This window comes from Salmo salar, chromosome 28, assembly GCF_965601325.2.
Source record: "Salmo salar chromosome 28, fSalSal1, whole genome shotgun sequence".
Classification (NCBI taxonomy): domain Eukaryota; kingdom Metazoa; phylum Chordata; class Actinopteri; order Salmoniformes; family Salmonidae; genus Salmo; species Salmo salar.
In genome coordinates this window covers 9,189,672-9,212,178 of record NC_138318.1, presented here as the reverse complement: position 1 = coordinate 9,212,178, position 22,507 = coordinate 9,189,672, and the positions used below count along the sequence as shown (strand labels likewise).

Below are 22,507 nucleotides of genomic sequence, written 5' to 3'. Positions count from 1 at the left end.
GCAATATATAGTATGTGTCGAATTGACACATCACAGAAGGCAGATATTGTGTGGTGGGTTCACGCGGCTGAACTATCGACAATGTGGACTGGGTCTGTAATTAAATATATCAGCCATGTTCACCATATTTCCTCCTCAGGAAATGGCAAGTTCTCAAAACGTGCAGCTGTAGTAAAATGTGTAAAACTTTTTCACACCTTCTTTTCTCTTTGTGTTATCTTAGCGTGAAATCATTTCCAGTTTATATCAAACAAAACATGTGAATCAGTAAGTGACGGAATAAACAACTTCGGCGACTTTGTAACTTTCTGTTCTTCTAATGAATACCTTTCGTTCTCATCAGCATCGGTCAAAGCGCCAACAGAACATCAGAGGCTGCTGGCTTCGTAGGCTACACTTTTTTTTTTAAACAATCAATTGGAAATAATACACAGAGCACAAATATTTGAAAATATTTCCAATAAACATTTTCCTCACAGTTTCTGAGATGGAGCAATAAGGTTCTTACCTTTCCAGACACACACATCAGCTGTTGTTGAATTGCATAGCTCAGTCAAGTCATTTACAGCCAACCTTGTCTCATAGCATTTCGTATTATTCGGTACGAAAATCCGAGACACTCCATTTGGTATGATATGTTACGTTTCGTATGGTATGTTTTAATTTCTAGATGTCCATCAGCCTGATGTCATCAGCCATCAGTATGATATGTTACAAATTACAATTCGTATGATTTGTTACACATTTTCTAAATGTACAATATGTTACGAATTGGAAAAATGTACAAAATGTTACCAATTTTCAAATCATACAATATTTTGTGAATTTGCAAAACTAATGATATGTTACGAATTCCAATTTGTTGTGGCTAACATTGGCTAGTAGGCTGGGTTGGTAATGCTAACGTTAGCTAGCTGGCTAACGTTAGCTAGGCTAGGGGTTAGGGTTAATGTTAGGAGTTAGGTTAAAGTGTTAGGGGAAGGGTTAGCTAAAAGGGTTAGGGGAAGTGTTAGCTAACATGCTAAGTAGTTGCAAAGTAGCTAAAAGTTGCTACTTATTTCAAATGCTGAAGTTGGCTGTGATGAGATTCGAACACGCAACCTTTTGGTTGCTAGACGTCCACATTATACACCCGACCAACCACCCTCCATTCGTTTTTGCCCTAAGTAACCTTTTGTCCTATGTAACCATACTAAACACGCTGGCCTCCCGAGTGGTGCAGCGGTCTAAGGCACTGCGGTGCTCGAGGCGTCACTACAGATCTGGGTTCGATCCCGGGCAGTTTTTCAGCCGCCCATGACCGGAAGACCCATGAGGCGATGCACAATTGGCCGAGCGTCGTCCGGGTTAGGGGAGGGTTTTGCCGGCCGGTATGTCCTTGTCCCATCGCTCTCTGGTGACTCCTGTGGCAGGCCGGGTGCATGCACACTGACACGGTCGCCAGTTGTACTGGGTTTCCTCCGACACATTAGTGCGGAAGGCTTCCGGGTTAATAGAACAATGTGTCAAGAAGCAGTGCGGCTTGGCGGGGTCGTGTTTCAGAAGATGCGTGGTTCTCGACCTTCACCTCTCCCGAGTCCGTGCAAGAGTTGCAGCGATGGGACAAAACTGTAACTACCAATTGGGCACATTCTTCTCTTCTTCTCTACCCTGCAACTCTTCCCTGGGTCCTTGGTGTACAAAATATGTGTTTGCTGTCATACCTGGTAAAATCATGGTTAATAAACAACTGCAAGGGGGCCTCATCAAATTATATTTTGTATTTTACTGAATTCTGTTTTCTTGTTTGAGATTTGTTTCAGTTTTTTACTCTCAATATTACAATTATTCATAGAGAAACAAAGAAAATGGATGTTCTACGTCCATGTCAAGGCTTAAATTACATCAGAAGACCATTTTGGAAAAATAAACTGACAAATGTAGATTTGAGTGTAATTCCCCTTTAATTGGGCATCTACCAAGAGAGGAATGTGTTGATCTAGCTATGTTTCTGCTGATAGGCCTACTGCTGCAGCATATGGCAGAGTTTGCAAACAATCACCACCCAATTGATACAAATAATCATTATATTGTTCCCTTGGTTAAACCTACTTTGCAGTTAACATTTTATTGAGAAATGTCTTTGGGGAAAGTCTTTCTGTCTACCCACAAAGACGGTTATCATTTGCATCGCTAACTGGCTACATATGGAGTGATAGACAAACACGCACACCAAACAGACAGACAGGAGCAATATTGCTTCAAATTAGTTGGCTTTTTAAATGAATTCAAAATCAAAAGCAAGGATGTCTTGATTGCATAGGTCTTCACACCTAAGAGTTAATTTGTGATTAAAGCTGTAAATCATTTTGTCAAAATTGCTCAAGCTCAGTCAACTTGGTTGGGAATCATTGATTGGGGATGGACAGCCCGTGTCTCTGATTTTCAAGCAGATTTAAGTCAGCACTGAGACCTTCAACACTTCTTGGAAAGCCATTCTAGTGTGCCGGCTTAAAAATAAAACTCTAACCCAGGGTTAGGTTTTCAGAAGACTGAAGCAGATTTTCCTCTATGTTTTTACCTGGACTTTGCTCCTTTCATATTTCTTTTGATCCTGACAAACTCCCCAGTCCCTGTCGGTGACAAGCATACCCATAACAAGATGCTGCCACCATAGATATCCCATTAAATAAAGTGTTCTAATTCCTAATTCTATGGCTGCCACCACAATGTTTAAAAATACAGAGGGTTTCAGTCTAAATGGATTTGACCCATACCTGACATTTTTCATTTAGGCAAAAAAATTCATTTATTTACAATGTTGTCTTTTAGTATTGGATGATTTGCAATATATATATTTTTTTTTTTAAACACAGGCTTCCTTTTTTTCACTTTGTCATACAGGCCATTAATGTTGAGTGAATGCAATGTTGTTGATCCATGCAGTTCTCTCAGCTCCGCCGATAAATTATGTCAGCTTTAAAATCATCTTAAACCTCATAGTGATATCCCTAAGCAGTTTCAATTCTCTCCCGCAGTTAGGATGGCCAGATATTTGCAGTGTCTGGGTGATATGATACACCATCCATAGATTCATTACCATACTTGACCATACTGAGGGACATTCATTGTCTTGGAATTATTTCTTAACCTCCCCTGATCTATCCCTGCCTAAAAATGTATCCCAGACATTCTCATGAATATCATTGGTGGCTCAGGTTAAATCATTTTCAGAAATTCACTATACAACTGAGGGACCTTACACAGACAGGGGGAGTTGATCTGGAATCATAAGAAGCATACATTTTAGTTTTTTACTAATTTCAGAACATTAAAAAAAAAAAAACACTGAAAATGTGGAGTAGGTTGGGAGGAAATCCCAATGTATACCCTTTTTAGATTTAAATTTAAGGCCGCAAAATGTGAAATCTGTGCAAGAGTGTGTAGACTTTAACTAGGCACTGAGTATACAAAATATTGAGTTACACCCTGAATAACTCACCACAGGTTAATGAGAAGGGTGTGCTTGAAAGGATGCACATAACTCTGCAATGTTGGGTTGTATTGGAGTCTGAGTCTTAAATCATGTTCCACACACAGTCTGTGCCTGTATTTAGTTTTCATGCTAGTGAGGGCCGAGAATCCACTCTCACATAGGTACTTGGTTGCAAAGGGCATCAGTGTCTTAACAGCACGATTTGCCAAGGCAGGATACTCTGAGCGCAGCCCTCTCCAGAAATCTGGCAGTGGCTTCTGAGTAAATTCTATTTTCACAGAACCGCTTGTTGTAATTTTGATGAGGCTCTCTTGTTCAGATATCGGTAAGTGGACTGGAGACAGGGTATGAAAGGGATAACAAATCCAGTTGTTTGTGTCGTCCGTTTCAGGAAAGTACCTGCGTAATTGCGCACCCAGCTCACTCAGGTGCTTCGCTAAATCACATTTGACATTGTCTGTAAGCTTGAGTTCATTTGCACACAAAAAATCATACAATGATGGAAAGACCTGTGTGTTGTCCTTGTTAATGCAGACAGAGAAGAGCTCCAACTTCTTAATCATAGCCTCAATTTTGTCCCGCACATTGAATATAGTTGCGGAGAGTCCCTGTAATCCTTGATTCAGATCATTCAGGTGAGAAAAAACATCACCCTGCTAGGCCAGTTGTGTGAGAAACTTGTCATCATGCCAGCGGTCAGCCAAGTGAAAATTATGGTCAGTAAAGAAAACTTTAAGTTCGTCTCTCCATTCAAAAAAACTTGTCAATACTTTGCCCCTTGATAACCAGCCCACTTCTGTATGTTGTAAAAGCATTACATGGTCGCTGCCCATATCACTGCATAACGCCGAAAATACACGAGAGTTCAGGGGTCTTGCTTTATCAAAGTTAACCATTTTCACTGTAGTGTCCAAAACGTCATTCAAGCTGTCAGGCATTACCTTGGCAGCAAGAGCCTCTCGGTGGATGCTGCAGTGTACCCAAGTGGCGTCGGGAGCAACTGCTTGCACGAGCGTTACCATTCCGCTATCTCTCCCTGTCATGGCTTTTGCGTCAACAGTATAGATACCAACACATCTTGACCACCAAAGTCCATTTGATGTCACAAAGCTGTCCAGTACTTTAAAAATATCCTCTCCTGTTGTCCTGGTTTCCAGTGGTTTGCAGAAGAGGATGTCTTCTTTAATTGACCACCCATAAACGTAACAGCTGTGCCAGGCCCGCCACGTCTGTTGACTCATCCAGCTGTAACGTATAGAATTCACTGGCTTGTATGCGAAGCAGTAATTGTTCAAAACATCTCCTGCCATGTCACTGATGTGTCGTGAATTTGTATTCATTTTATTTAACCTTCATTTAACGAGGCAAGTCAGTTAAGAACAAATTCTTATTTACAATGACGGCCTACACCTGCCAAACCTGGACGACGCTGGGCCAATTGTGCGCCGCCCTATAACACTCCCAATCACGGCTGGTTCTGATACAGCCTGGATTCAAGCCAGTGTGTCTGTAGTGATGCCTCTAACACTGAGATGCAGTGCCTTAGACCACTGCACCACCCGGGAGCCCGTGAAACAGTGTTGTTTGATGAAGAAATTGTCTGTATAGTTTTTTGGACTTTTCCCCCAGCATTGTCCCAGCCATATCCGCGGCAGCAGGAAGAATTAAGTCCTCCAATAGCATGGGGCTTGCCTGTCCTAGCCACTCGGTAGCTCACCATATAAGACTCTTCTAGCCCCTTCTTATTAATGGTATCTGTTGCTTTTAGTCTTACTACTCAAAAGTCATCTTAATTCTCACCTCCAAAAACTCCTGTGGCTTATTTTTCAAATTGGCATGTTTTATTTCTAAATGTCTGCGCAAGAGTGAAGGTTTCATCAAGTTGTTAGATAGTACTTTTGCACATATAGCACACTGTGGCTGAGGAAAGGCACTACTCACAACATAAGTGAACCCCAAATCAATGTAGTTCTCATCATACTTGTGCCTCTTCGATGGTCCAACATCCCTGTCATTTGTTCGGTGTTCTCCCAGGTAAGGGGGCAGTAGCTCTTCAGCTGCATCAGATTCACAACTGTCAGTGTCCATGCTAGCTGGGCTAGCAACAAATGTAGCACTCCTGATGCTAGCATTGAATGTACTCGTGGAAGCAGAACAACTTGTGTCGTGGTGCAGGTGTAGTACTGCTGTAGGTAGTAGCAGTACTACCAGTAGAGCTGGTATGTGTCTCTATGGACGCGGGCCTTACTTTTTATCCATTTATCAATTTTCGAGCAAACGGAATGAGCAGCAGCTACGTTTGCCTACTTATGGACCGTTAGTGTAATTCCCATGAGAGAGTAATGGTTAATGGGATTGGATATTAATAATTTGACTAGGCTACCTGAATTTGACATTGTGTTGTTATTTCGCTGAACACTAGATGGTTCAATTTTATTTTTGGCAGTGAAACGAGGCTACTCAGGCGAGAAAAAAACATCACCCAAATGTATAGCCAGTTGAAAAATCTAAATGGACTGTTTGAAAATGTGAATCCTATTTTTATTGTGCGTACCCCCAGTTTGGGAATAGTCGGTCTATGTCACGGAAAGAGCAGGTGTTCTTAATGTTTTGTACCAAGTCTTCACTAGGCAAGTCTTATAGACACACACAACAGGACAAGGCAGTACATCAGAAAGTGAATGCAACAAACTGAACATATCATCAGGTTAGAGAACAGTTTTAATGACCACAAGCAAAACTGAATCTATAGCAAGACCCAGCTCTGTAATCCAGTTCAAATAGGTTCAGAGTTACATATATTATTCGCCATGACATGTATGCAGTAATTCAATTCATAAAGCACATTTGAAAATCTGTCCTAACGTATAGCTGAAAACTCCACCAGGTTAAATTGGGATTTAAAAAAAAGTATGATGTTAGGGAAGTCAGTTTGGGGATGAGTCCAAGATGGCATCCTATTCCTTATATAGTGCACTACTATTGATCAAAATCATGGTAGGTAGGGCAGATGTATTTTTTTTGGGGGGGGGGGGTTGCGTTGGGGTTGCCTGTTTTGCACGTTATTTTGACATTAATACATGTCACATATCAGTTTGCAAACAATGCAAAAAATATATATATCATTGAGTTATTAAAGCCGCATACAAACAGGCAGCTCCAAAATGCAGGTGTTTCAGCCTAGCTCAGTGCTTTCTGTGGTGGTTGGGCAGGCCAGCAGAAAATAGGAGCATTGCACCGTGATTGGCTCAGTGTTCTGTCACTCATGGGGACACTACGTTACTAGCCTTTAGCAAGGGTAGACATCAAGAATGTGAGCCCTTTGGGTGCTGCCATAGAGTTACATTAGAAGTGCCCTTCCAAGAAGGCGCAACGTCAATGACCACAGATAAAATGACGTCAAATCACGTTATATGTACAGTAGCTTTGATTGGACTGATCATGTCAACATCTTACTTTCAAAATCTTAGCTAGCAGTCATCATCATAAATCAACTGGCAAATCCTTTTTAATCCTTGTCACATGAAGAGAAATAATGAAGATGAACTAAAGATAAAATGTATCGGTACTTAGACATAAACATTACACAACAACTTGGAAATCGCAAATTCAACAGTGAGTTGTTTGGAAGGAATCAGTGACAGTGGCTAACCGCAAGCATTGCAACTGGGAAGTCAGACTGGGAAGATACGTTTTGAACAGTCATCCAACTCGGAATTGTAAATCTTTTTCTTTGATGACAAAATTTGCCAACATACGACCGCCGCACAGAACAAGGTGAGTCCAAAAATGTCTTAAATGCTGCTGCATAAATGACGTAATATGCCAGGGAGATATGGTCAGACATATCAGCTATGCTTTTTTTAAAAGGCAGTAAACCAGGCTGAATGAACTGTTTCGCTGCCAGACAAGGCTCCGCTGATAGCCAGGTATAGCGGTGGAAAGGATTCAATCCATGGTGCTGAAAAGAAAGCTCTGTTGTTGGGACAGCTTTATGTAGGCCCTAACAGTTTGTGGGCACCGCTTGTCACCGTTATAGTGCAATTAATGTATTGTTTAGTGTTGTGTTGTGTAGTGTAGTGCCTTTGCTGGCATGCATCTAAAAAAAAATGCAGGGGAGGGGGGTTCCCTCTGAAGTGGGCAGGAAGGCAGAAGGATATGCAGCTCACAGCGGTTCACAGGCCAGCTATGCAGTTTCACTTGAAACCAAAATGCCATCATGAAATGTCATGAAATTTAACCAAGAGATCCAGTAGGAGAGTCAAATCTCCTTTCGACTAGAGTACTCAACACAGTACATCCAAAACAAATATGAAATTACTATCATAAAGCACATGCTGATTATTACAGGTAGGAAGGCAGGCATAAATGGTCCCCATCTTTGATGACAATGAAAACATCTGTAGTAAGTAAATATTTTTAAAGTCTCTTCACATAGAGGTTTCTCATGACTCACAATGGACACTTTGCGTAGCACTGCTTAGTGAGTCAGTGATTTGGCTTTGCTGAGGAACATGTACTTAATAATAATAATTAGGTGGGTGCTTATATTTGTCCTATTTCACACACGTACACGTGTGTATTAATACGCATGTGTGAATTGAAAATCTGTTTTTCTGCATATCCCAACTCCCCTGGAAAGTGGAGTCACAGACAGGGTCTATTTTGTGAGGTTTCTAAGGATAATTTAGTACTGAAGGCTTGGTTCCAAAGTTAGCTGTTTCAGTAAAACAGCAATGGAATTATAAGGCATGGGACAGGAAAGAATATACATAATACTGGATTCAAATGAATACAGAGGTAGGATTTTGGGCACTGGTCATTCTACTGCCACTGATAAAAATAGATCCATTATGTAAAATGTTGTAAGGTATTGCAGCGTATTATTACGCAAAATCAACCCGCAACATTATCAGTCAAATTTAGCTATTGCTTAATGGTCCATATTCCACAAATTGGCAAATCCACAGATGACGGGTTGACAGAATGGGTTGATAAGAGTAACTGCTTACGATTCACATATTCGGTAGGGTAATATATTTGATTATATCTCAAATCATATCACAGAACATTGGGATCGGACGATTGATTAGAAAAAAGTGCAAAAGCTAGTTGTAAGCTAATGCTATAGGTTAAAGATCAATGTATCTACTTACATCTTGTAAGTACTTTATACAATTTAAATTAAACAAATAAGGGACAATAAGATCTTTTTTGGGGGGGATCACAAAAAAAGTTAACAAAAGCAAAAACACATGAAGGATCAGGGATCAGTAGCATTTGGCTTAATCACACATTCAATATACAGTTAGGGTTTTTATAAACAATAAGTACCCAGGTTTGCTTTTCAGTGGCAAATAAAACACCAACCTCATCTCCTCCAGCCTGCATTCATAATATTAAAAATCAATTTTCTAAAACATCAGCAGACGAGGAGGAGGATAATTAGTAGAACCTCTTAAAACAGTTAAATTATTCAAATGTGTTTTCCCCATTTCATCCGGTCAGTAGCTTTTCCGCAACCGTAGAGTAGCAGTGTCTTGTGGTGAGAGTTAGGGTTTCGTCTGTCTCTGTCTCAAAGGTCATCTGTTATCCTCAATAGTTCCAGGAAGGCACCGACGGCCCCGAAATAACCCTGAAAAAAACAGAGGGCTCGGGTTAGTTCATTATCTGTTTAGGTATTTGACCAGGTTATCATCAGCAACCTTGATATTCATGCTGAGCCCCTATTGTAACCTATCCAAAAATATATGCAGATGATCTGTTGTTTACCACTTTTATGGTAAAATTAGACTAAAACAACAAGTGTGCTGAACATCCCTCACATAACACAGAACGTGGGTGGCGGGTAGCCTAGTGGTTAGAGCGTTGGGCCAGTAACTGAAAGGTTGCTGGATCGAATCCCTGAGCTGACAAGGTGAACATCTGTCGTGCTGCCCCTGAACAAGGCAGTAACCCACTGTTCCCCGGTAGGCCATCATTGTAAATAACAATTTGTTCTTAACTGACTTGCCTAGTTAAATAAAAAGAACACATATATATTGCAAACTGCTTACCTCATGCTCTAAGAAGAGAGCTTTTAATTGTCCTTTGGACCAAAAGTCCATGGCGTACGCAAGCAGCTTCGTTGACACAGTATTGATTCTCAGGAAATTCCCAACAAACACCACTCTTTCAATTTTCTGAAAGACAACATTGAACCATTGGTAAGCCAGACATTTTTAGAGCTTGCAAGAATGACTGTTTCATAAAGCGAGACAGAATTGGATATTTCCAAAGTAAGACGTAAAAAAAAATATATATATTTTTTTTTAATGACCTTAGGCCAGCTCTCTCAGACTAATAGCCATAGATAAGGGACGTCAAATTCATTCCATGGAGGGTTTAGTGTCTGCTGGTTTTAGTTTTTTCCTTTCGAATAAGACCTAGGCAACCAGGCTTAACATTCACATTTTTAAATGTAACCTTTATTTAACTAGGCAAGTCAGTTAAGAACAAATTCTTATTTACAATGACGGCCTCCCCGGGCCAAACCCAGCCGATGCTGGGCCAATTGTGCGCCGCCCTATGGGACTCCCAATCACGGCCGGATGTGATACAGCCTGGATTCAAACCAGGGACTGTAGTGGCGCCTCTTGCACTGAGATACAGTGCCTTAGACCACTGCGCCACTCGGGAGCCCAAGGTGAGGGGAGTTCCTTACCAATCAGTGACATTAATTCGGCCCTCCATGGAATGAGTTTGACACCTGGATTAGATGGATGTCTTGCTGCCATCTAGGGAAGAGAACCTGACATTACAGCAGTGGGAGGAGCTGTCTCATGCTTCAGTGACTCAGCAGCAAGGGAGAAAAAGATTGAGCAATAGCCAAGAATGAACAGCTCAACTCCCGTGAATGACATAGTTGCGGGGCTAACAGAGTTACAAGCCCGCTCATTCTAAGTAAAACTCGGCGCAGTAAAAAAGCGGTGCACTTTGCAGGCTCGTTTTAAGACTTCCCCCAATTCATACACTGTACTCTATATGCATAGGTAGCTAGAAAGCTGAATCAAATGAACATTTGTGTACCTCGAGCTCAAAACATTACAATGGGGTTACTCAAGGGGCAGATCATTTGCCCACTTGATATTTGTGTCAGAAAGCTTCCTGTTGTTGTTCTATGTGCTTTGATAGCCCTGTACAATGCTGCTTGATCTCCATGCCACAAGGCAACACTGTAAAGAAGCTGAAAGCACACAGAGTCCATTCCCATCATCCATCATACTGGCTGCTGACTCCACTTCACTCCTTTGTTTTACGGTGAAAGAAAATCACTTTGAGAAAGTTGACACTTGTGTTACAGTCACACCACAGTATGGTATATTCTCACTGTTAGAATCAGTGTTCATTTTGGCAGCTATTTTAGATATAGTTTTAGTCTTAAAATACATTTTAGTCTTAGTCACGTTTTAGTCATTTCATCCTTTGTTAGTTTTAGTTATTATCAGTCGACTAAAACTAGACTATTAAATAATGAATATTTAGGATACCTCTAACTTCCATCATGTGCACATTCAGATAGGCTTTTCCAACTAGGCCTACTATCCCCATGTATACCGTAGCTGGCTACATTGATATTGTGGCAGATTGTAAAATATAACAGCCATAATTAACCATGTAGGCTATAAGCCTTGGCTACAGGTTAAACAATTTAGAGCTCAGATTTTCTCCCCATCATAATTGTCAAGGGGGGTAAATAACAGTGGTTTCCTTGAAAAGAGGAGAACTTAAAAATGCTAGAAGTATTACTTTACTCGTAATATCCAACAAATAGCATGTTTTTCCGATAGGGAACCAGCTACCGCAACTCGCATCTGCAGACCGCGGCATGAGAATAACAGTGCACAAGGGTAAATAGAGCTTCTGATGTGATCAAAGCGAAAATAGCCTACATGAAAGTACAAGAGAGAGTAAACATTATTGTTTCTAGTTGAGGTTAGTTACAAGTCAAGTGTCCTGGCTTCTCATCAGTTCAAAAGACTGACGACTGATTGAAGTGATCACCTGGGAGCTGTGTGGGACAGCCGGGCCGATCAGCTCAGACCGTGCGACTGAAAGATGTTAATTCTGCCAATGAGAGGATTGCATGAAATACTCCGCATACATGTACGCTTCATGTCAAATTAAACGTTAATTAGTTTCATGTGGAATTCTCAGCTTGTCACATTTCTGTAGACTAAAATGAAAAGTAATTAGTAACAGTTATTTAATAGGTTTTTCAGCATCTCGTTTCGTTATTGTCACAGTTTTAGTCAGGAAAAAATAGGTTGTCGGCAAGTATTTTTTGTCAGAGTTATTGTTGACGAAATTAACACGGGTTAGAATTACTCATTGAAGTAAGACTTCCACAGAAACAAGTAAATACATCTACTTTGTACCTCATTCACCGCACACATACGAGCAATAGAACCAATGTTGTTGGTGATGGTGACGAGAGTGGCTCGGGCTAGGTCCTCCTTACTGATGCTGACACGCTTCTCCTTGCTCATCATATGACCAAAACTGCAATGAATTATTCACTGGGTTAGTTTCCATAATACTCCTGTTTTCAAAGCATACTGTTACTGGAAGTCTTGAGGTTGCAACATGTATCATGTATCAGCTAACTTTGAACCTCACCTAGATGCAACTGCAGACCCCTGGAGGCCGAAGCGTTCATAGTCTCCTCCGTAGATGTCCTTCACCAGTTTGTCCACGTTGCTGCTGTCCCCCTTCGCTGCCATTTCCAGGGCCTCCTCGAAAGTCTCGCAGCCAGTCAGCAAGCAGCACAGGCCTAGGAAAGTACCACCTCCTAAACTGTGGGGGACAGGCAATTATGTGACCTACTGTTCAGCTTGCAGGAAACAACCCACTGGGCAGAGACATCATGTCAATGTCTAGTTTTGGTTTACATTTGATTGAGTTGTCAACTAACGTAAATTCAAGAAAAAATATCACCATGTCATTGGATTTAGGTTATAAATTTGGTGAAAATAAAATACAAAATTCCCTTACGTTGATTGCTTTTTCTTTTATCACATTACATTTTTCGTTTGTTGAGATTACATGGAAACACCAGTTTTTGCCCAGTGGGAAAGTTGTATTTGATTAAGAAGTTATTAACTAGTTACCACGGTAACTATTATCTAGACTCAAAACAAGAATACTTTGAATACAGATGAATGTGAGCAATGAGAGGACTGTGTTACCAATGTCAGATCAAATAAATACAGCTATCATGACGTGGAGTGACACAGGATTACATCTGTTTGCCTACACTAAAACAGCAACAGATTACATTTGTTTACCTGGTGCCTGTGACCCGTTTGTAGTTGTCCTTCGAATAGACTGCCAGGATGCTGACCCCTGAGCCAATGTTTACCAACAACATGGGGAAGGGGTTGTCAAGGCAACATGCTCTCTTGACACAGTTCTCACTCTCGGGATCAGAGGGGTTCTCGAAAAAGTAGCACTTTGGATGGCCATTGAACCCCACTGAGTCCACATAGAGAAGACCATGGATAAGACAGTCCAGTTCATCTAGCTTCTGTAGCTCTAGGTTGGCGATCTGGGAGATGGAAAGCAGAAGATCTATAAGACTATAGGACAGAAAGAGAAACTGGAGTGGTTTTGATATGCAATGTTAACTCCTCCAAGAGCATGAACTGTCTATAACACACCTCAACCAGGCAAGCCTGAACCATCAACACCTACTCCCATCTAATCACATGAGAAACCATGTTGCCTGTAATGATCATGCCACAATATATTTAACTGACTAACGACATGTAATAACATGCAATAGGACATGAATTCACATCGCCTGTCACTTTCAGTCATTCTCCCTGGCTGACAACACCCAATCGTTCTAGCAACCACCACGCACCGTCCTAAAGTCATCCTCAAACTTGTACGCCCCTCCGCCGGTGGCACAGAGTGTGGTGTGCAGGCTGGAGAAGTTCTTGTCTCTGCCCATCTGGATGAAGCCCAGCATGTCTTGGGTGGGGAAGCGGATGAAGTGCAGGTTGCCCTTCCGGCCGCACATGGTCAGGTTTTTCAGCTCTAGGTGGACATCGCGGATGCCTGTGTCGCCGTAGGCCACATTGGAGGTCAGGTAGTGGCGGATGCTCTTCAGGCTCTCCACCTCCTCCTGCTCCTCCTCTGCTGTGATGTCCTTAGGCTCAAAGTAAACCAGCTTCACCAGGGTGCCGCCGATGTCCATCCCAAACCAGGGGAAGGCTGGAACAGAAAACAAAAGGTATTTTGAGAGATTAAGTTAGTAGATTCAGGAAAAGCTTGGTCACCGTTGCCTGTAGAAAAGCACTGTTTAGCTCTTTTGGAATTGTGCAAAATCCTCTATGGAGAAATGCATACACAAGCGCTCAAAACAGAGGGCTCTAGTATTCTGTCTATGTCACAACTAAGCTATTGCTCCATATAAGTCCACCAATGAACTGTGCTAACTGAAATTTACTCAAACCTGTTGCATTTTCTAACTTGATTTCACTGAAGACGAAAGCATGATGGCATATTATGCACACATCATGTCTTCATATTAGTAGATCATTGTGACATGTTTCTCTCTTTTTTTTGGAGAGAGGAAGGAGGGGAGAGAAAGAGGGTCGTCTTAAATTCACAGCAGTGTGTTTGTTCTGCAACAAAAGATGAGGGCTTTGTTGCCATGGAAACACCAGCATGGAGAGAAGATTGCCTGGATATCCTGCCTAACTCTCAATTAACTCTTGAGTGTACAGTACAATGATTATATAGTCAATACATCGGCAGGCAAACTGGTTCAATAGCACTTCATTTGACAGACTATACGTCCCTTACGGCTCATTCCACCAACCAGCCTGGTTACATTCAACTATGTGTGAAGCTACAGAAAATCAGTAACCAAAAGACATGCTTGAGGTGCTTAAAATAGTCAAATTTGAGATGTAATTGTTGATTTGGTTCTGGCTTGCAATGATACCCAGATTACAACACCATTACACCTCTGATATATGGTTGATCCAATATATCAGAGGTGTACTGGTGATGTAATCTGGGTTGGACAATCAATTTCTAATAGAGGAACTTGACATAACATGAATATATTGATCTCAGCAAATGTGTGAGTGTCTACTCTGGAATCTTCACTGACTTAATCACCTGCATTCAATATCTTCAGTCAGTTGTGCTACAGACAGATCCTGCATTGCAATGGTTTCACTGTAATTTTACAGAGGACTGAATGCTCGAATTTCTGCCACTCATTCTCAAGTAATGGCTGAGCTATATTGCTTTTACTATAATTTCACAGTGGTCACATGCATGTGCAACAAAGGACCAAAGCTCAAGTCAATGGAAATGACTTTAATGGCATAAATTTTCATCGTTGAGTCTGATTGGCAAAGCCTAAGTCTATTTGGGCTCCCGAGTGGCGCAGCGGTCTAAGGCACTGCATCTCAGTGCTAGAGGCGTCACTACAGACACCCTGGTTCGATTCCAGGCTGTATCACAACTGGCCGTGATTGGGAGTCCCATAGGGCGGAGCACAATTGGCCCAGCGTTGGCCGGTGTAGGCCGTCATTGTAAATAAGAATTAGTTTTTAACTGACTTGCCTAGTTAAATAAAGTTTCAATAAATTCGGATTCAGTTTGTTGCATTCAAGTGGGAACTACCAATAAGAGACATCAGCAAAGCATATGATGCTTATTTAATTGATCATACAGGAAGGTAAAAATGTGGTTATTTGTTTTCATGCCAAGTGCATTTTAGCAACTTGCAGCAATTGTCCACAATCCCTTCTATTCAATTATATAATAGAAGTGGTATTTTGGGATTCCAGACTTCTTTCCACAGTTCCCAGAGGAATGCAGACAAGCCAGCAGTGTTGAAGCAACCTCTTGGACAAATGGCTGGGTTGCATGCATTGAAGACAGATAAAGGCCGCTTCTTACTACACCAGCCAAATAGTTCCTGGCGCCAAAGTGTAAAATTTGTAAAATTGCTGTTTGTTTGCTTAGATTTGATTCTGCCGAGGTAGCAGGAGATGTAAATAAACAAATAAATGAAAGTATGCAAATACGTATATTTCATCCATTTAAAATAGAGTAAAAACTCGTACCTGGTTTTTTTAACAACAAACTTAATTGTGATCCTCAGGTCAAGTTGCTTAAGGTCAAATTCACTTCATACCAAGTAGTATCACTCAATCCTAATGAATTGTGGCATGATGTCATCACAGCAATAAGTCACACTACATTTCCCTGACATAGTGACACATTTGTTTTACAGTGTTATATTGGAGACAAAGAAAGATCTGTGCTATTCATGGAGCTCACTGCTCTGTCAATTTCTTCAGCCAACTTCCTTAGGCAAATGCTGACGGCTGATTGGTCGAAATGATTTGGCTCTCATATCAGCAGCGATTTCAGCACACCTCCTGACTTTGGAGCGACCAATGAAAAATGGCTCGACGGACAACATCAAAGATCTCACAATAACAAAGGGGAGGAGAGAAAGAGAGGCTACAGCTCTATTACCAGGAGGGTTACATTCGTGTAAACTACAAATCATTATTGCATCGTATGATTAAAACATGTATAAATAACACAGAATATGGTGCTTGATTCTCATTGCTTGCTAAATTGTGCATTTCTCATAGACATAAATAGCTTATGGAATGTAGTTTGAGGATACAGGAAAACAAATAATTTCTCCACATAGGCGTCCAGGCCCATTATTCATTGCAGAAGCAGTATCAATAAGAGAATTGGGCGGATAGGCTTCCTTATTTACATTCTTGGAAAAGCCTCGCAACGCGATAAAGCGATATTCTATCCTGCAGCATAATGTCTTAACTGGTTCATTGTATCATACAAATAGACTAGATATGGCACCATAGAAAATCTAGGCGACTGTCACTTTGGACACCCAGAGTTATGTGCAATCAATAAAGACCCGAATGTGTAGTTTCAATGTCGTATCATTTTCATAATGCACATAAGTAGCCGATTTTAGACAGCCGACATGATTGACATGTCTGAAACAGTGTGGAAACAATTCATATTGTGTCCTACTTACGCGGTCGGTTCTTTTTGCCAGAATCCATCCTTCTCCTGAGTCTGCACCGCTTTGGAGGCGACCCATTATTATGGGCATCCTCCTGAAGATGGTGGACATTTTCAATTCCATTATGGCTACAACCACCAGCACTACTACTACACCCTCCACTACCACAGCTACTGGTTCCGTTTGAACCTAAAACATTGCAGCTCCCGTTGTCAGTTTGTGTAGGCTTGAATCCATTTGTCAAACCATTCTCTTGGCAAGCGCCTGTTCTTTTCTGATCCGATGCTTTGCCATTATCCATTTTTTTTTTTTTTTTTTGCGCAGGGAAAGCACTAGCGGGCAGTCTCAGAAAGGCGAAATCAGTCCGCTTTCCTCGGCGATGTTTCTTCAAAAGAATGTCAGGCTATTTGGTAAAGATCTATTACGACGATAAAAAAAATATGATTTTTGGTCGATGAGGATAATGGGACAACAACTGCTAGGACGTTTGACTGAGGTCACTGTCTTTATACAATCTATGGGTCACTGTCGGTCATCTTGCTTCATCATGCTCCTCTTGCGGCAGCTTCAGAATTAAAACAGCCAGCAGCCTACGTCATTGTATATAGGCTGTTTCTTACAACCCCCAATTTCCCCTGGGGGTATTATTATTACATTGCTTTAACATGCTCCTCTTGCGGCAGCTTCCGAGTTAAAACAGCCGGCAGCCTATGTTATTGTACAGGCTGTTTCATCAGCCAGGTCTCAGAGCATTTTGTATTATTCTGTACGTAAATCCGATACACTACTTTTCGTATGATATGTTACATTTGGTATAGTTACATAATTTTACGGTGGATCGGTGGCCATATAACACCAACGGCTAGCAACCCAAAGGTTGAGAGTTCAAATCTCATCATGGGCAACTTTAGCATTTTAGCTAATTAGCTACTTTTCAACTATTACAATTTTTTAGCTACTCTGCAAACTAATTTACATGTCAACTAAACCTTCCCCGAACCCTAACCTTAACCTGTTTAGCTAAACCTTCACCTAACCCTAACCCTTTTAGCTAACCCTAACCTTACCCTTTAACCAACTCCTAAACTTAACCTTAACCCGGACCCCTAGCCTAGCTAACGTTAGCCACCTAGCTAGTTTTTGTAACATGTCATATGTTTTGCACATTTTTAAAATATACGTTTTGCAAATTCGTAATCCATTGTAGGTTTCATAAATTCGTAAGATATTGTACGTTTTGCAAATTCATAACATATAAAACGAATTGTAATTTGTAACATATCATTGATGGACATCCACAAACTAGTACATATCATGCGAAACGTAGCATATCATACTAAATGGTGTCAGATTTATGTACAGAATAATACGAAATCCTCTGAGACCAGGTTGGTTTATTACATTTCTAAACGACTCTTATTTCTATCTCCCTTGCCCAAATCAGTTACTGTTTTTTTTGGGTGGGGGGGGGGATTATGTGTGTATTGTTTTTTATTGTTATTATTGCTAGGTATTAGGCCTACTGCCCTGTTGGAGCTAGAAACGCAAGCATTTCGCTGCACCTGCGATAACATCTGCAAATCTGTGTACTCAACCAATAAAATTTGATTTGATGAACTGACTAGGCTAAATTAACAGTGTATTACTGTGTAATTATTCTTGTAGTGTAGCCTATCAAGAATTGGGCTAATTATGTTACATTGTTACACTCTAGGTCTACTTAAGAACAATGTAAAAAGCCTCATTACAATTATAGGCTGTGTTGTATCCTACCTACAAGTAGGCCTAATAAGAACCCAGTACTGCTAGAACAAAAGGTGTGTCCAGTATATTTTTCAAAAACTTAAATAGAAAAAAATAGCTATCCTACATTTGATTAGGACTACATTTATAGATTTAACCTACCCAAATTGCCCCTTGCCATTAAAATAGATTAATCCTAAATAGGCTATAATATGACCTATATAAATCTATGTGAAAAAAAATGTGATATTGTTACGTATACCTAAAATAAAGCCACAGGATGGCGCCAAAGGATGTGTTTCAAAGTGTATCAATCGCCCCCATCTCCCCTCCCATCTCCCCTCCCCCTCCCCAGCTTCTGTTCTCTCTCTCTCTCTCTCTCTCTCTCTCTCTCTCTCTCTCTCTCTCTCTCCTCATCACACACACACACACACACACACACACACACACTTAAATGTAAATGTGTTGCTCCGTAAAAAAAAAAGTACAAATAGAGCATGAAGTTCTGTGATAGGCCTATGAATATACTTTATTTTGATTGAATAATGTCCAACCAGACTAGGCTACATCTACACGGGTTCTTCTGACGTCATCCCGGTATATTCCCTTTCGCCAATAAAACATTTTCTCAGTGAGTTCTTTGCTGCGGTAGCCACTCGCGTGATGGTGACCAATGAATCGCATTACATTGACAATGTATTACAAACCAAGCTTGTTAACCGGAATCTGTTTATCCCATTAATCTGCTCTATCCCATTAACCTGCTGATTTGGCGCCGGTGGATGGATAACTGGCCTACCCGGACTGGTAATTTGGAAGTTGTGGAAAAGACAAAGGTATCAATTTAGTTGGGAGGAAATTAACATTGTGATTTGATGGATACCCAATGCATTATTAATAACGGATTAATAGGCATTAAATGAATGGTTCCAATGAAATAGTATTCATCTTATGAGATCATATTTGACCAAAGACCTGATGAAGGAATTTGCCAGGACCAGCATGACTACAGCGGGGATGGATCTGCGTCTGCTGAGAGCGCCCCAAACAACCATCGCAATTTTGCCAACTCTGAGCTTCACGGAAAATGACACCAGCTGCGGGGAGCAGATTCTTAGCCACAGGAATGTGGAGAAGGTGCTTATCGGAGGAGTTCTCACGGTGCTCACTTTGTTCACTATTTGCGGGAACTTACTTGTGGTGATATCCGTGTGCTTTGTGAAGAAGCTGAAACAGCCCTCCAATTATCTAATTGTCTCTCTGGCCGTGGCTGACCTGTCCATAGCGGTGGCGGTGATGCCCTTTGTCAGCATCACGGACCTCATCGGGGGGCAGTGGATCTTCGGACAGGTGTTCTGCAACGTTTTCATTGCCATGGACGTGATGTGTTGCACTGCTTCGATCATGACCCTGTGTGTAATAAGCATAGACAGGTGAGTCAAGATGCCGTCCCTAATGATAAACCAACAAATCTTTCAATTATTGCAAATGTTTTTTTTTTTCTTTTCCCAAAACCATTATCTATGCAGGTTAGTCTAATTTATAAAAAAATATGTCAACAGCAATTAACACCAAAGTACTTGCTTACATTTTTTTATTCTACCATTAATGAATCATTAAGAATGGATTATCGGTGGCCAACCCTCCTCCTCGAGAGTCACTGGGGTGTGCAGGGTTTTACTCTAAGCCTGCTTTAACACACCTGCTTCTAATGAGCTGCTCATCGGGATCTTGATTAGCAGAATCAGGTGTGTTAAAGCAGGGCTGTAGCAAAAACCTGCAAAGCAGCTCTCCAGGAATACATTTGGACACCTCTTGATCTATACTAATATTTTAAACTAATCTCTTTGCTGTCACAGGTATCTAGGCATAACTAAACCCTTGACCTACCCTGTGCGACAGAGTGGGAAATGCATGGCCAAAATAGTTCTGTCTGTGTGGCTGCTGTCTGCTTCCATCACCCTGCCCCCGTTGTTCGGCTGGGCCCAGAACGTCAACGATGACAAGGTGTGTCTGATCACCCAAGATGTGGGCTACACCATCTACTCCACCGCCGTTGCATTCTACATCCCCATGTCGGTGATGTTGATGATGTACTACCGCATCTACCGAGCAGCCAAGGTGAGCGCCGCCAAGCACACCATCCACGGCTTCCCCAAGGCGGAGGACGAGCGTAACAGTGTTGACTGCGTGACAGCGGCCCTGAAACTCCAGAAGGAGGTTGAGGAGTGTGCCAGTTTCTCTCGTCTGCTGAAGAACGACAGGAAAAACATCTCCATCTTCAAGCGGGAGCAGAAGGCGGCCGCCACGTTGGGGATCGTTGTGGGGGCCTTCTCTGTCTGCTGGCTGCCCTTCTTCCTGATGTCCACGGCCAGGCCCTTCATCTGTGGGGTAGAGTGTAGCTGCGTTCCCCTCTGGGTGGAAAGGTTTCTCCTCTGGCTGGGCTATGCCAACTCCCTCATCAACCCATTCATCTATGCCTTCTTCAACAGGGACCTGAGGACCACCTACCGTAACATCTTGCTCTGCAGGTACAGGAACATTAACCGCAAACTCTCCGCCGCCAGCATGCACGAGGCCATCAAACTGGCTGAGAGACCAGATCTGGAGATCTAGAACAGTGTTTCTTAAACTTCTCGAACACTTTGTTACACAAGGACCGGCAAACTATGGTTTAGATCAGGGTGTCAAACATACGACTGCGGCCTGTGGGTGGTTTGAGTAAAAAAACAACTTCAAATGTAGTGATAATGGACCTACATTTTTACAGTCTCTTCACTCTGTCCATCTTGTTAACAATCATCAAAACGAAAGCCTAACAGTCAGGGAGCATCAAAATTACAAAAATGAGGCGCAAAAGGAGTTTGACACCCCTGGTTTAAATGAACTTGGGCTTGACATATGACTAAATTGGAGCAGATAACCATCTGTGGTCCACAGGTCCACAGACCAGGGGTTGAAAAACACTACTCTAGACTGAGGAATCCTATTCAGTTCATGAGTAGAGAAGGCTATATGCATGTGTATAGAATAACTGACATTATTGTTCATACCTGGCACACACAAGAACATTAGATCCACATCTTGTCAGGTTATACACAGTACATTTTGCAGTGTTCATTTCACTTAAAGAGTTCATTTTAACACTACGTCAGATAACATATAGTCCCACTCTACAGAGTGTAAAAAGTACTCTGATTGTAGTGTTACATTTTGAGTGTTAATGTAACAATTCATATTATAAAATATTAACATTGCATTACACGTGCCACTCTTACAGTAAGTGATTTTGGGTGTTGTTTTAACACTATTTGGTGTAAAGCCTAATTTGCATATTTCCCATGGTGCCTTTTATTTTCGATTGAATTGTAGCGTTACCACCCTGTATTTGTTAGTGACAGACATGGTTGTTGAATTCTTTCCTTTTAAAGACCTGTTATAATTAAAAATATAGCTTTATGACAATACATTTCATATATCATAAGGCTTTAATTTGATGGCCTAGTTTTATGCTAACAAATCCTGGTTTACAAATTACAGGCCACATCAGGCCTGCAAGTCCCATTGTGCTGACTGGCAAAGTGATGTGTAATTCATTTTTTAATCCAGCCAGTTAGGATATCCAACAGTTGGAATTTCTATTTACCCTCAACCTGCATTCAGAATGACTACCAGAGTTAGCAACCTTGTCTCAGAGCATTTCTTATTATTCTGTATGTAAATCTGAGACACTCCATTTAGTATGATATGTTACGTTTGATATGGTTACATAAGACAGATGGTTACTTAATGCAAAAACAAAAGGACGGTGGTTGGTCGGGGGGTGGTTGGGTGGGCGTATAACACGGGATGAGTGGGTGTAAAACATGTACATCAGGCAACCTAAACAACTTTGCAACAACTTAGCATGTTAGCTAACCCTTCAGCTAACCCTAACACTAACTTTAACCCTTTAACCTAACTCCTAAACCTTAACCCTAACCCCTAGCTAGTTAACGTTAGCAAGCTAGCTAACGTTAGCCACCTAGCTAGAATTCGTAAAATATCATACATTTTTCAAATTCACAACATAAAATACGAAATGGGTGATGGACATCCACAAATGAATACATAACATATGAAAAGCAACCTATCATACCAAATGTGTGCCTCAGATACAGAATAATACAAAAGAGTAAAATCCAATCATATTTCATTGGTAACATACACAT

At 41.2% G+C, this 22,507-nt stretch overlaps 3 protein-coding genes across 5 annotated transcripts in view; 1 reads left to right on the top strand and 2 right to left on the bottom strand.

Annotated features, from left to right (window-relative positions):
* LOC106589385 (monocarboxylate transporter 12-B) overlaps nt 1-528 on the bottom strand; it is a 30,662-nt gene extending 30,134 nt beyond the window's left edge. The window contains exon 1 of the mRNA XM_014179289.3: nt 509-528. The gene's annotated coding sequence lies outside the window, so the exon portion shown is untranslated. The remainder of the gene's footprint in view (nt 1-508) is intronic.
* A 5,650-nt stretch (nt 529-6,178) lies between these two features.
* Nucleotides 6,179-17,250, bottom strand: LOC106589384 (pantothenate kinase 1). 3 transcript variants are annotated; one of them, XM_014179279.3, is made up of 7 exons: nt 16,566-17,248; nt 13,380-13,732; nt 12,802-13,061; nt 12,134-12,310; nt 11,893-12,016; nt 9,532-9,657; nt 6,179-9,110 (listed from the first exon to the last, which is right to left on the bottom strand). In XM_014179279.3, exons 1-7 carry the CDS (start codon nt 16,852-16,854, stop codon nt 9,051-9,053), a joined length of 1,389 nt encoding a protein of 462 aa, XP_014034754.1. In that variant the 5' UTR covers nt 16,855-17,248; the 3' UTR covers nt 6,179-9,050. The 3 variants fall into 3 exon arrangements, with proteins under 3 accessions (XP_014034754.1, XP_014034756.1, XP_014034755.1); XM_014179281.3 differs by lacking the exon at nt 16,566-17,248 and adding an exon at nt 15,607-15,847; XM_014179280.3 differs by lacking the exon at nt 9,532-9,657 and having other exon boundaries at nt 16,566-17,250.
* A 2,048-nt stretch (nt 17,251-19,298) lies between these two features.
* On the top strand, nt 19,299-22,094 carry LOC106589226 (5-hydroxytryptamine receptor 7). The gene is made up of 2 exons (XM_014178943.3): nt 19,299-19,729; nt 20,156-22,094. The coding sequence occupies exons 1-2, from the start codon at nt 19,299-19,301 to the stop codon at nt 20,910-20,912; spliced, it is 1,188 nt and encodes a 395-aa protein (XP_014034418.2). The 3' UTR covers nt 20,913-22,094.
* The last annotated feature ends 413 nt before the right edge of the window (nt 22,095-22,507 follow it).

Bases quoted from the DNA above. Each gene is read 5' to 3' on its own strand.
- LOC106589384 (XM_014179279.3), bottom strand. From the start codon at position 16,854: ATGGATAATGGCAAAGCATCGGATCAGAAAAGAACAGGCGCTTGCCAA. The intron at 13,062-13,379 runs GTGCGTGGTGGT...TCCATCTCCCAG, and splicing joins TTGAGGATGACTTTAGGACG to ATCGCCAACCTAGAGCTACA. The intron at 12,017-12,133 runs GTGAGGTTCAAA...AATTCATTGCAG, and splicing joins GGGTCTGCAGTTGCATCTAG to TTTTGGTCATATGATGAGCA.
- LOC106589226 (XM_014178943.3), top strand. From the start codon at position 19,299: ATGACTACAGCGGGGATGGATCTGCGTCTGCTGAGAGCGCCCCAAACA. The intron at 19,730-20,155 runs GTGAGTCAAGAT...TTGCTGTCACAG, and splicing joins TGTGTAATAAGCATAGACAG to GTATCTAGGCATAACTAAAC.